The sequence below is a fragment of the Gasterosteus aculeatus genome, chromosome 9 (assembly GCF_964276395.1).
Source record: "Gasterosteus aculeatus chromosome 9, fGasAcu3.hap1.1, whole genome shotgun sequence".
In the NCBI taxonomy this organism is placed as follows: Eukaryota; Metazoa; Chordata; class Actinopteri; order Perciformes; family Gasterosteidae; genus Gasterosteus; species Gasterosteus aculeatus.
The window spans coordinates 4,790,394-4,803,322 of record NC_135696.1 but is presented as its reverse complement, the minus strand read 5'-3'; the positions used below and the strand labels follow the sequence as shown (position 1 = coordinate 4,803,322).

The 12,929-nt window shown below is 44.7% G+C and overlaps 1 protein-coding gene and 1 long non-coding RNA gene across 4 annotated transcripts; one reads left to right on the top strand and one right to left on the bottom strand.

The window, feature by feature from the left end:
- Positions 1 to 678: 678 nt before the first annotated feature.
- On the bottom strand, positions 679 to 6,144 carry lyl1 (LYL1 basic helix-loop-helix family member). Of its 3 annotated transcripts, none has more exons than XM_040186420.2 (5): positions 5,951 to 6,144; positions 5,666 to 5,849; positions 3,519 to 4,564; positions 2,475 to 2,572; positions 679 to 1,904 (listed from the first exon to the last, which is right to left on the bottom strand). In XM_040186420.2, exons 3-5 carry the CDS (start codon positions 4,169 to 4,171, stop codon positions 1,354 to 1,356), a joined length of 1,302 nt encoding a protein of 433 aa, XP_040042354.2. In that variant the 5' UTR covers positions 4,172 to 4,564; positions 5,666 to 5,849; positions 5,951 to 6,144; the 3' UTR covers positions 679 to 1,353. The 3 variants fall into 3 exon arrangements, with proteins under 3 accessions (XP_040042354.2, XP_077936355.1, XP_040042353.2); XM_078080229.1 differs by having other exon boundaries at positions 3,519 to 4,567; positions 5,951 to 6,107; XM_040186419.2 differs by having other exon boundaries at positions 3,519 to 4,567; positions 5,666 to 5,974.
- Positions 6,145 to 7,328: 1,184 nt separating this feature from the next.
- Positions 7,329 to 11,607, top strand: LOC120824552 (uncharacterized). Its single transcript, XR_005713000.2, has 2 exons — positions 7,329 to 7,442; positions 10,732 to 11,607. It is a non-coding gene; the product is annotated as an uncharacterized LOC120824552 (long non-coding RNA).
- The last annotated feature ends 1,322 nt before the right edge of the window (positions 11,608 to 12,929 follow it).

Here is a 12,929-nt window from a genome sequence, read left to right as displayed (position 1 = left end):
GTGGACAACAACAACACGCTGACTGGACTCCCCGCTTCGACAAGCACTCCGTTGCCTAGCAACGTGACGTTGATTACGTGTGTAAAACTATGCTCTCCTTTGCTGTGTGTGTGTTTATGACTTTTGCCGATGTGGAGTTGATATTATCTGCTTCACCTACATGTTTTACTGTGTCATGTGTCATTTGTGTTATTTATTGTGTTTCTGGTTTATTCATGATTCTTGAGAAACTAATCTGTGGAAGGCAGTTGTATATTTATATAACTGATAATTCGTCACATAATCAGATCAGCATCACATCAGATGCAATCCATTTTGTAATATTGCAATACTCTACAGTATTTTGTGAAATGGAGGGTTTTGCACAATGAGCACTTTTACCTATAGTACTTGTCTGTACCTGACAGTGACCCCTTTACTTCACTAATGTTTTGAATGCAGGACTCAACAATGTGATAGTGCTACTCTTAATAATATGTATTATTAATATTGCTTCTTCCACCGTTTAAAACATGTACAGTACACCCTAAACCAGCTGCCCTGCAAGGCTCCGAAACAGTTAAATAATATTTTTTTGCCATGTCAGATTAGTGTCAACAAACCGTTCTATTCACCTAAAGGAAAACACTTCACTCATTAGTTTTTAAACACAGAATTGAACTCTATTGTCTTTGAATATTCAGTGCGTGACATGTAGACAATGTGTCAATTTATTCAAATGTAGACACGTGACACAAGTTGGGTAAAATAAGCATTGTATTCATACGTCTGACGCCTGATGGTTATAGAGATCATCTCACAAAAAGGACTTAGACACTTTGATGATAAACATACGTTCCCTAAACATTTGGACGATGTTGAGAAATTCTGCTGACAACGAGAAGTCTGTGCAGCGCAATAAGCGGATGTCAAATAAGGAACAGCAAACTAAAAGGCTTCTTTATTTCTGTCTGGTACAAGTGTGTCACAACGTGAGGGTGGTACCATCTGCCTCGCCGCTCAAACAACGGCGTTAAAAGCGGGAAACTTTGCTGAGTATTTCTTGGTAGTTCCCGTAATCGTACTGGAGCAATGCAGATTATTTACAGGTATGAGGCTGCATTTGGACCATAATGGCAAAATGGTTTTAACAATCGTGCGTATAAATATTTTCCTTTGGTCTACAGAGAAAAATCGAAGAACCTCTATTTCTTCTGTTCCTGTTTAACATAATTCATCACTACTCATCCACATCGTAAAGTTCGACGAATGAACATTGTGACCTTATTCGAACATGAAATAAAAATGTGATCCTTTGTGTCCCTCAACTTGCTGCACAGCACAGATACATTTGAACAAGACATCACGATGGTGTCACCGCTCATCATTTGTGGTTGCCACCATCCGTATCCGCCCCTTGACCTTTCCCAGGATGCCATGCGTCACCAAGGAGGTTTTAGCCACGAAGCTCTCCTCGCTGTCCGTATCGCCGTAGCAACTGGATGTCTCCGAGGAGTTGGACAGAGCAATGACCGAGTCGGTCGAGTCCCTGTCTCTGTGCACCGCCGCGGGACGGGCCGAGGGACGGGCCGAGGGACGGGCCGAGGGCAGGGGGGCGGCGCGGGCCGGAGGAGGGGCGCTGCACTGAAAACCACGGTTCTGTTTGTTGCCGTCCAACCCAGCCGCGGTGACCTGGTCCTCCTCGGGGTCCCTGCTCCGGGCCTGTGTCTGGTCATTGAGCAGCGTCACCAGGAAGTTGATGTACTTGACAGCCAGGCGGAGGATCTCGTTCTTGCTGAGCTTCTTCTCGGGTGGATGCGTGGGAATGAGCTTCCTCAGCTCAGAGAAAGCCCCGTTCACGTTTTGCTGTCGCCAGCGCTCGCGGCTGTTGGTGAAGACGCGGCGAGCGATTTTCTGGGGAGGGCCTGTGAGACGCACATAATCACAGTCTAAGTGTGCAGGGCCGTAAAGCAAGTTAATATAAACGTTGTTATTGTCCCGTGTGGCCAAAGCGTGATATCTCATACTGAAAACATACCAAGGAGCCAAGCTGTTCTACATCTTAGTTCATTATGTGCATCTCTAGTACTCACTTTGGTGCTGTAGTACTCACTAGAGCTCCAGTAGTCTAGGACTCACTAGGACTTGAGTACTCACTTGAGCACAAGATGTGTATTAATCCACAGTTTCAACCAAACAAACGCACTTTTCACTTTCTAAAAAGCGTTTGAGGTAACTGTACAATGGCCGGTCTTCAGTGAGTGCAATGCAGATTAAGGAAGTAGGAAAGTATTGAGATGTGCTGACACTTTGTTGTCAGTTCTTTCAGGAGGCTTCTTGGCAATAAGGCAAACACACAACATCTGCAGCCTTATGTTTTAAATACATTAGATATGAAGCGTCTCCACGACGTGCATCATTGCTTCAATATCATTTCAAACGTTCACAAATTGATATTTATGCCTTATTCTGTATTTGGTCACACAGAAACTCACAGTCGGTGATATCCACCTCAAAGTGGGACGAGGGTCTTCTCTTGATGCGGCTGCTGCTGATGACGCCATAGTTTCCTCCTGAGGGATTCAGGTAAGAACTACAGAGAAAAACAAGGCAAATGTGGCATTTTTATAGCTTAATTATAGCTCAGCTTGATTTATATATCTATATATATTTATATATCTATATTTATATATCTATAGATTGTTTGTTTGTTTATATATATATATATATAGATAGATATCTACAGATTCAAATGTTAACTATCTACAGCATCTTGTCCTTTTCTTAGGGAGTGGATGGAGAAGAAGATGGTGGAGGCCATTAACTGTGGGTGGGGTTGATAGAGTGTGCATGCAGAGTTTTAGCCTTGTCTCATTAAGTCTGCTTATTGGCTGATTCTACTTCAGGGGGATGAAATCGATCACTGCTTCCTGCTGCAAAGTGACCAGAGAGAGAATAGAGGTGGGAATCTCATTCCAGAGGCAGAAGGCAGAGGCTTGGATGTAAAGGATAGAAACCTAACATTTTACGTGCCTTCAGCTACTGATTGTCCAGATGAGTAAGTTTAGTGTGAGAAATGTCAGGTCCCATCAGAACAGCACACATCCTGCTGTCAGTTTTTGCATAACTGCGCAGCTAAGCCACAATTAATCGCCATGGGAAGTCGTGAAATCCAAGCAGTTGAGGTTTCATATGAAACGGGAAATTGTTACCCATGAGGCGATATCATCATCCCTAGTTTCTCAGGAAAGCAGATTTCTGTATCACACCTGTTTGCATTGCCTGGTAAAAGGATGTGGAGGAGCATGTGGCATCTGTGTGTCTTAATATACTGTTTGATGCTTTGTAATTTACACTATAGTCCTTACAGCGTCAAATGCAACCTCCAGAAGTGTGTAATTGGACAAGATGATTTTGTACACATCTGATCACAACATGTAAATATCAGTGTTGTCTTGCCAAGGCATGCTTTCACTTCCGAAGGTCTGAAGAAGTTGTAAAGCGAAGTGGTTGCTCACGGATGAATCCCTAAATCTCACCTGGTGAAGAAGGGGTGCGGTGACAGGTACTGCTGGTGCAGAAGGTGTGCTGGGGAGGGAGTTGAGGAGCCCCCGGATGCTCCGAGGTTGGCCACAGGCAAATAGGGCCGCTGACCGCCGCGAAGGTCGCCGCGGGGCCCATGCCGGAGGTTGGGTATCGGGTGGAGGGCGGTCAAAGGGGTATTGGGGAGGCGCAGAGGGGGTTTGCTGTGACCGAGGCTGATGACGGGAATGTGCGGAGGAAGAGGAGATGATAGTGAGCACGGAGGGAAGGAGGCGACGGAGGCGACGGAGGCGACGGAGGCCTTGGCTGGTGCTGGGAGGAGCGGAGGCGGAGAGGAAAGAGTCGGGGACCCGTTGGCAGAGGCATCAGGGGCTGTGGTGCTCTTTGCTCCAGCTCGCTTCTCCCCCTCCTCCTTGTCCTCCCTTGTCTCCATGAGTACGGGCTTAAGCGTGCCAGGAGAGGAGACGTCCATGTGTCCCTTGTGCCCCTTTTTGTTTGCGGGACGTGGGCCGCTGATGGCGTCCTTAAATGACAAAGTCTTGTTGTGGAGGGGACTGTGCTGCTCTACGGAGTCACACGACGGGGAGGAGGGGTGAGGCAGGTCGCAGGGTGAGACAGGTGGGCCGGTGGGGTTCAGTTTCTCCATCATGTTGGGGAAGCTCTGTTGGTGCCCGCGGCCCAGCGACTGAGTCGATGTGTCTCTTATTTGTGTGCGAGTGAGGTGCTCATGTGCAGCGCCTGCAGCTCGTCCTGCAGAACTCTTGGCACCTTTTTCCGAAATGTCACTGCAGCTTTTATTGCAGGACTTCTGCTGCGACGTCGCCTGCGGGTGCAGCGCGGAGTCGGGCTGGTTGTTGCGGGCAGATTCGAAGTGGATTTTTCTCACAGAGCATCCTGAGATTCCTGGTTGCGAATGTGCAGTCTCTAGTGTCTCTGCTCAGTGAGTCCGTCCGTCTGTGTGGACTTAGAGGATGTGAGTCCAAATCCTTTTCAGCATTTAAAACGTCCCTGACCCCCGGAGATTGGACTGATATCAAAGGGTCTGCTGAACAAAAGAAAAGCACGCTCAGGATAAATGGAAATGTGCAAAAAGGTCATCATATGCAGATAAGTGCCACTACAGCTTGTGCTAAAATGTCAGGAATATTTGTAGTTGTTGTTCGTGGGTTCCTGCGTGGAAGCTGGTTCATGCTGGTTACCGAGTGAATTCACTGTTAAACTCCACTTCTTCACAGAGGAAGACGTTTGTTGTCACCGCGGCGACAGGCGTAACACTCTTATGATCTCAGGTTTTGCAATCGCAAGTGTTCCTGTTTTGTCTTTTTCTAGTGGTCATGACTTTATTTTCGACAGTTCCCTATTTCACAATGATGCTCCAAAAGTTAGTTCTTTATCGTTTCATTTTGTAGCATTTCATTTTGTAGTCATTTAAATATGTTAATGGAAAACCACCTTTCTACAACAGATTCATTGTAAAATATTATAAGGGAAAACCTAATTAGCGGCACATAAGTAAGAATATTACTTTTGCTGTGGTAGGCAATAAACAAAAGCATCGCTCTCATAGTTTGTTTATAGCATATTTTAATTAATAACATTACAGCCGAGATATTTTGCCCAAGTTGCTGTGTTTGTTTCAGCACATCGAGCTGTCTATTTGTTTTTATCAAATCCTTAAATATAGAATCTTAGAATTTGAGAAACCTTCATGCAATTTAATTATTAAAATAATCTTGATAGCATTTGTAATTTCATGAGGCTAGATTATATTTGTACAGTATGTCTTTATCCTCCCTAGAATAGTCAGAAAGGTATATATATTCTGCTTTCAACAGAGGAATGTCCAAAGATAAACAATCTGACACGACCTTTAATGTCACATTACCATCTTCCTCTATTTACGAAAAAATACAACATTTGAATGACCAGATTTTAACATTTTTACTATTAAGTATTAAGTAAGTACACACCTTATTTGGCTTGTGTAACAGAAAATGTAATTATATGCTACACACGTGTACCCTATACCCTATACCCTGTACCCTATTATATGCTATAAATAATAATAGAATTGTTTAAAAAACACGAATACATATACTGACACAAAACAACACACACAAACAGCAAGAACACGGATACTTACATTATGACGTCCAGTGTGACTCTTCTGCCTGTCAACCGACCCGAGGACGCACACGTTGTATCTCCTCAGTGTTTAAGGCCCTCCTCCTCGTCCTCCTCTTTCTTCCTCTTCTTCTTCTTCTTCTTCTTCTTTAGCTCAGCCTGTCAGTGTCCGACCTCCCAACGGTCTGACGCCGCTTCAAACACTGATCAATGAAAAGATAATATCCAAATATTCACGATTAAGTTTGATTCGACTGTCCAAACGCACTTATTCATGTTTTGCTCCGTAAAAAGGAATACGCACTCAAAGAGAGGTGATGTTCTCTGCCTCCCCTTCTGCCCATATGACATTCTCCACCCCCCCTTCAACCCACCTCCCCCCCCCCCTCTCTCTCCCCCCTCTCTCTCTACTCTTCTGTCTACCTCTTCCTTCTCTCACCCTCCTCGCCAAGGAGACACAATGCTTTCGCTGGTGGCCAAGCGTAGAGCTCTGCAACTGGAGAGTGCGAGATGGGAGGGAGGGGGGGAGGTTCGGCGGGGGGGGAAGCCGTGTTGCAAGGAGAGTTTTCCGCTCCCTGCTGGACAAGAGGATGTGCTAGTAGAATATGGTGGCTGCTGATAAGAGCCCCAAATGCTGCCTGTGGCCTGCAGATAAGGAACCTCCCCCCCCCCCCCCCCCCCCCCGCTGCCCCCTCCACCACCAATACCGACACAGACACACACACTGCTCATAACCCTCACACATACCAGCTGGTTCACGCCTACATGCATGTACGCGCACACACCACACTAGACTGGTCAGTCCCAGACTGTGAAGGAGCCTGGAATGTTTCCAAGGAAATATCCACCTTTGCATTTAAGCTAGAATACGATAAATAGACCACACATGCGTCTTCAAGTGCACATGCAGTGGATGTTCATGCACCGACAATGACCACAGACAAGGCCGTAGGGCAATGACCTGATATCTATGTCTGCTACTAATATAAATATTCACATATGGATTAATTGCTCTAATCCATTTTATGACATGTATTTTAACGCATAATGCTTCTATTGTGTATTTCACTCAAATTGATTGGTGCCCTCCTTCTTCTTTTGATCAAACACGAAGGAGGAGAAGCAACTGCTCCTGAATAGAGCTTCTCTTTAAAGGGCGTTGTCTTATCGTGGTTGTTATCTCAGCATGTCTATTAATCAATTAGTTGATTTAAGGAGATGTACAAATTATATGATCATTTTTCAGTGATTTTTGGTGATTTTATTTATATATATATGGGGTCAACACTTCTTTGTACATTCCCTCATTTCCGTCTTACACGTAGGTCACGTAACTGTAAAGGCATTACAGTTACGTGACCTTCGAGGTCCTGGGAAAGAGAGAAAGCACCGCTGAGCCTCCGCTCGACAAATCTGCCATCACCTTCCACGTCACCATTGTTGACTTTTTCATCATCATCATTATAAACAATAACTGCACTGGGGGCCGTATACGCTGGAATAACAGCGGCCCACTCGGAGGGCAGACGGTGCAGCCTGGCGGCCCGTCACACCCTTCTGCGTCTGGCAGCTGTGGTTCCAGTCGATCGCACGCTGCAAGCCGGAACAACGTTGCAGTGGCACCGCGGCGCCTGCAGATGCTGCATGAATTTGCCTGCGACATAAGCCACACGAGGGACAGAGAGGAATCATTTGGGACTAACTTTGGCCCGTGCTTTGTATGCGTCTCTCACACGCAGTGTAATTCAGTGCCGCCACATCGCTGTATTGTCGGCACCCTTTTGCTTCTTTAACAGGTAATTAATAACATAACTTACTATTTACAGTGATTGTTCATAATTCGTTGTGGCTATCTGTGCCGCTATGAGATCTAATAAAGGATATTAAATATATTTTCAAGGTCTAGACGTCCAAATATTTGACGATAAACTTCTAGAAAATAACACAATGGACAAAACATGTGTATATGAAAATAGTTCCTTTTCGTGCCTTTTCCCCTCTTCTCCTCTTCAGCTAGAAAGGGCCGCTCCCTCAGAAGAGAAATGACAAATCGTTGACCCTCTCATTTACCCCTCAGTGTGAACACCCAGACTGTAAACAGGGAATAATAATAGAAACAAACGATAACAGACAGCTTCCGCTTCTCCCTTTAGTGAGGAAGGAATCAAGAGAGGATTGTTTTAATCTCAGAGCCTCGCTGTCACGCCCTCCTCACGGCTGCCTCAAAATACCCAGCTCAATAAAAGCAGTATCGATGGGGGAGCCGTTGGCCCGAGTTTGTGTGTGTGTGTGTGTCTGTGTGTGTATGTGTGTGTGTGTGGGTCTGTGTGTGTGTGCGTGCTTGGAAACCAGGGTCAGGCTATTTGTTAGAATACCCAAGAGACTTCAGTAAAAATAAGTAAATGTAAAGTTCTCTCTCTGCATGGGTATACGTGTGTGTGTGTGTGTGTGTGTGTGTGTGTGTGTGTTTGTGTGTGTGTGTGTGTGTGTGTGTGTATGTGTACACATAGATCTGCTTGCTGGGCCAGTAAGCATGTGTGGGTGAGGAGTGGAAAATGAAAAGCGTGTGATCTATTGAAGACTAAATGAAGAACCAGCTGTCAAGTTGTAGTCCAGAAACCAAAATGAATATGCAGCACTAACTGATGTGACTGTGTCCCTTCTGCAAAGACAAAACGTTGCGGCGTTTCAGTGTGCAAAATGACTCTAGGAAACTATTATAGCTTATTAATTGTGTTGCACCACCAATGTTAATCTCTCCTTTCTCTTTTGTAACAATTGCAGAAAAAGTGCATGATTTGCAGACAGAAGTGGTTGACGCAAAGACACTTTTTAAATGAACCTTTAGACCTTGCTTTGTGAAACCAGTGTCTCTTATTGCAAGATAATGCAACTAATGCTGGATAGAGTGAAAAGGTTGCACTCACCCACGTAGCTCAACACTGATAGGGTTTATTCTGCCATCTTGATTACATTCTGCCATCTTGATTTCAGGCCAATGGCATCAAAGTTACCACTACGGTTGTTTGATGGTAACTGTTGAGGTTCTCCGTATAAACCTTTTTCACAGCAGACATTAGTGTCAATTGTTTGTGATGTTATTGTTATTGTTGTTCTGGGATACATGAAATAGTTCTGCAGTAAATTACATTCTGTTACTATCATATTGTGTCCTGTTATTGAGATATCATGTTTGTTGGATTCCGGTAAGAAGCAGCTTTCATTCATTAGGTAATTTCTTTTTTTTTGCATCAGTTTAATTTAGTTTTGTTGAGGTGTACCATCTGTACGCCAGGTAACTAGCTAACAATACTTTACGGCCCCACTGACCTCGTCCGTTCCACCCCTTTTGTTTCTTTATGAGAGACATGAAAAACAGGACACTGACAAAGATATTCTCTTTACACAATATACGTCTAAAATGAGCCAACATTAGCCTCCTCTAGCCGCTGCCCATAGACCAGATACCAGATTCCTCACGTTCACAAAAGACAGTGTGAACATCATGAAAGGCATATGAACACACACTCACGTTCCCACAAAAGCACACACTCCCTGAAGTGGGCTCCATGGCCACATTTCCTCCACGTCGTGTAAACACCATTGTGTGCCGGCCGATAGGATTACTGGAACATAATTGTTTGAGGCAATATTCGCAGCGCATTTCATGGAGAAAGTGACAAACAATGCTGTGAGCGCTGGCCGGGACAGACACTCTCTCTCCTCCTCTGCTGCGACAGACGTCAACTCTATTATTTGTCCAGATTTTGCAGGTGACCGGCCATCGTACTACACAAAATGACGTGTGGGCGATGGGGGACAAAGCATAAGGACGTGTCCACTAACCAGCCCAGGATCTGACCGCACACACGTACACGAAAGAGATCATGAGCATGACTGCAGGCCTATTATCACGTCACATAGTTGACCAAATAGATATTTTAACATTTGTTTAATCAGTTTATGATATAAGTAGAGGATAGAACCGGTGAAAAACATTTTAAGCAAAGAAATGATCCCGTGTATCCCGTCTCAATCAGATGAAAAGATCTCACATCACTGATCCGTGGCGCTGAGGCACAAACATCTCAGCAAGGAGCTTTCATTTGATCTTGTCGCTGTATAAAGTTGGTGGTGATCCTGATTTCTGTAACGACACATCGTACCATGACGGCCACATGTCGACGGTCACACATTGCTCCGTTCCCAGGATGCACCTGGACTGGGTTGATCGGCCGGACGCGAGGGACAGCTGTTTCCTGTGCACACTTCCTGGTTTGGCAGAGCAGAATGAAGCGAGGGGGAGGCGGGAGGGGGGACAGTGGAAGGGGTAAGGCCTTCTCCAAACAGGATGTATCTGCCACAGCCGCAGGTGCGAGGGTACCAATACTCCTCATCCTCCATGAGAAAAAGAAATCAAAGACCCCGCTGATTTGAAGGACGGGGGTGAATCGTAGGATGAGGAAAGGACAGGAAGGTGATGAAAACTAAAGGACGAGAGGAAAAAGAAAGGAAGGAGGGTGAGACAGAGGAGGAGAAAGTGCTCCTTCTTTGTCTCAGAATAGACTCACTTAGCTAGGCGGGAGGCAACTGTGGGCCAATCAGAGCCCAATGGCTTTTATCAATAATTTCCTTGATTGCAGCCACACTGTACATTCCACGTCAACAGCTGAACACGGGCCAGGAAAGCAACGTGTTTTCATGAGGTGCTTCATTCCGATTGTACAACATAGAAATCCTGTGGTGGTGTTTGATTGCACCGCTCTTCTGCAGTGTAAACAGCACGTTGCCGTGTTTACCAAAATACATATTTAGAACTATGTAAAGAAAGAGAGTAAAGAAAATATTCTAAATGTACTGAAGATAGTGAGTTAAATATTTAACTCTTTTACGCATAGAAGGAGAAGGCTGAGATGGACCCAGAGATGTTAACTTATCTAATGGTCATTTAGAAGAACTATCAGTACTGTCACAGCTATAAACTGACAGGAGTATGATTATCATACCTATTATATTCAGATTTTGTGCAGAAATCTTTGTCTTTTGTATTCATGTTCATTTCTCTGCACTCTGACTGTTACTTAGGATAACACATTCCACGTGGGCTCCACCAGAGTAGACAGGCAGCAGAGAGGACGACGCTGTCAAGAGTCCGTCTCTCGGACTCTCTTGTCCTCGCTGGGAGGGCTGGTCTGACTCACCCGACCTCAAAGCCTCAGCATGACCTTTGACCCTGCGGCGCCATCACCTGCGCCGGAATACGTGCAACTTCACGAGTGCACTACAGACCACTCGCATCCACTTCCACTTTTGGCAACACAACTACAAATATTTCCATATGAGATGAACACTGACAATAGCCTGTGTGTGTGTGTGTGTGTGTGTGTGTGTGTGTGTGTGTGTGTGTGTGTGTGCGCACACGTTCGTATCTGTCCATCTATCTTTGTGGGGACAAGCTACAGATCTTCAGAGTTTTGGAAAGTCCTCACTTCTTCAAAGGGTTGTTTGAGGGTTCAGACTTGACTTAGAGTTTGGTGTGAGGGTACAATGTGTGTGTGTGTGTGTGTGTGTGTGTGTCTGGCCCTCGGGTCACGATGACACCACATGGAACAACAGCGTATTGTGTCTTCCTCTCTCATATTTCTCATCATCAGCACAGCCGCTGTCTGGATTCCACCGGTGTGCCGGCAGCGTGGCGGAGGGACTCGGCCGTCGACCCCCATCCTACAATAATAGGAAACACACCATCACTTTTCCACGTTCTCCCTCACTTTTACCCGCCAATCCCACATACATGAGTTCCTGTTTGGGGCTCACTTGCTCCTGACTTGATTATTTGTTTTGGATAAAACGCTGCATGCTTTCTTATCCGAGAGGCTTTGTTGCTCATGTGCTGCTGTTTTTCTGACAACGGAGGGAGGCTGCTACACATGCTGTAGATAATATAATGTTGAAACCACCTCTTCTGTTTTATGCTGCATGTGTATGAGTATATATATATACATATATATAATTATCAAATCTACTTTGATATGCTACACTACTCTCTCATTTCGAGAGACGATTCATTTTTGTTCTTTTATTTTTCCTCACGTTCCACTCTGGAAGACTAGAGAATCCATTTTTAAACCACCTGCAGACCTGTTTTTCTTCCTCGCCCAGTAAGGACAAGGTTTTTATTATTTCGTCCACCACATTTATGTCAATGAATGTAGGCGAAATAAGAGTACAGAGTACAACACCCTACAGTCAATCAACTTCTCTCTAAAACAGTTTCAATAACAACCGAACCGTATAAACATTATAACCTTAATTACAGTTGCATTCAACGTCATCAGTTAAGCTCAGACTTCTAGTAAACTAACTTCTCATATAAGTCTGTATTTGTTTATTCACAGCGTGGGAGGAGATAACGTTGTGTACTTGGTTGACCACTAGATGGCCACAGAGACTAAAGTATTACTAAACTTTGACTAAAAGTCTAAGACGCTTAACTCGACGGTTTAAAGGGACGTGTTCATCGTCATAGTTCCCCATGACCCCTGTCATTATGCCATCTGTATTAAAAGTAAAAAATATTTTACATTACAAAAAAACAACAGAACAGCGGAAGCCACTGTGTAAATGTTTCACCAGGTGTACAGTTTAATTACAGTACAATAGTTGCAAAAATACAATTTAAAACAAATCAACAAGACAAAGCACACTTTAGACAAACAAGCAAGTGCTTTCCATCTATGAAAAGAGAGAATGAGACGTTGCTTAGCCCATATATTTCATCTTGTGCTGTTTATGAAATGTAAAAAAAAACAAATGATAGCAGTGATATTTGTTTCATTTATAAAATGAGAGCTTTATGTGCTATCAGAAGCAAACATTTGGCTCCAAACATGGTCCACATGTTATTGTTGCTCATGTGTAAATGTAAGTACAGTTGTTCCATTGTGGGCATGACGATGTGTAACACACACACACACACACACACGCACACACTGGCTCTCTGCTGGTGGGCTGCCGCCACAGCGCTCAGTGTGTGGGTGGTCTGCACCAGGTGGAGGAGAGAGGGATTAACACCAGGCCCGCCTGAAGGGGAAACCAAGTAAAGAGGGAAAGAAAATAAGAGATGGAGGAGAGATAGACATCTGTCCACCAGATGTGCTGTATGAAATACAGAGCAGGGAATGAAAAGGCTTTTAGTCACGAGGGTCGTTGACAACTGGATGCATTGTGACTGAAATCACAGCTTCCCTCTCCGTCCTCCTCAAGCGCTCTCTGCACTAAAT

Bases quoted from the DNA above. Each gene is read 5' to 3' on its own strand.
- lyl1 (XM_040186420.2), bottom strand. From the start codon at position 4,171: ATGATGGAGAAACTGAACCCCACCGGCCCACCTGTCTCACCCTGCGAC. The intron at 2,573-3,518 runs GTGAGATTTAGG...TTTTCTCTGTAG, and splicing joins CCGCACCCCTTCTTCACCAG to TTCTTACCTGAATCCCTCAG. The intron at 1,905-2,474 runs GTGAGTTTCTGT...TGCGTCTCACAG, and splicing joins TGAGGTGGATATCACCGACT to GCCCTCCCCAGAAAATCGCT.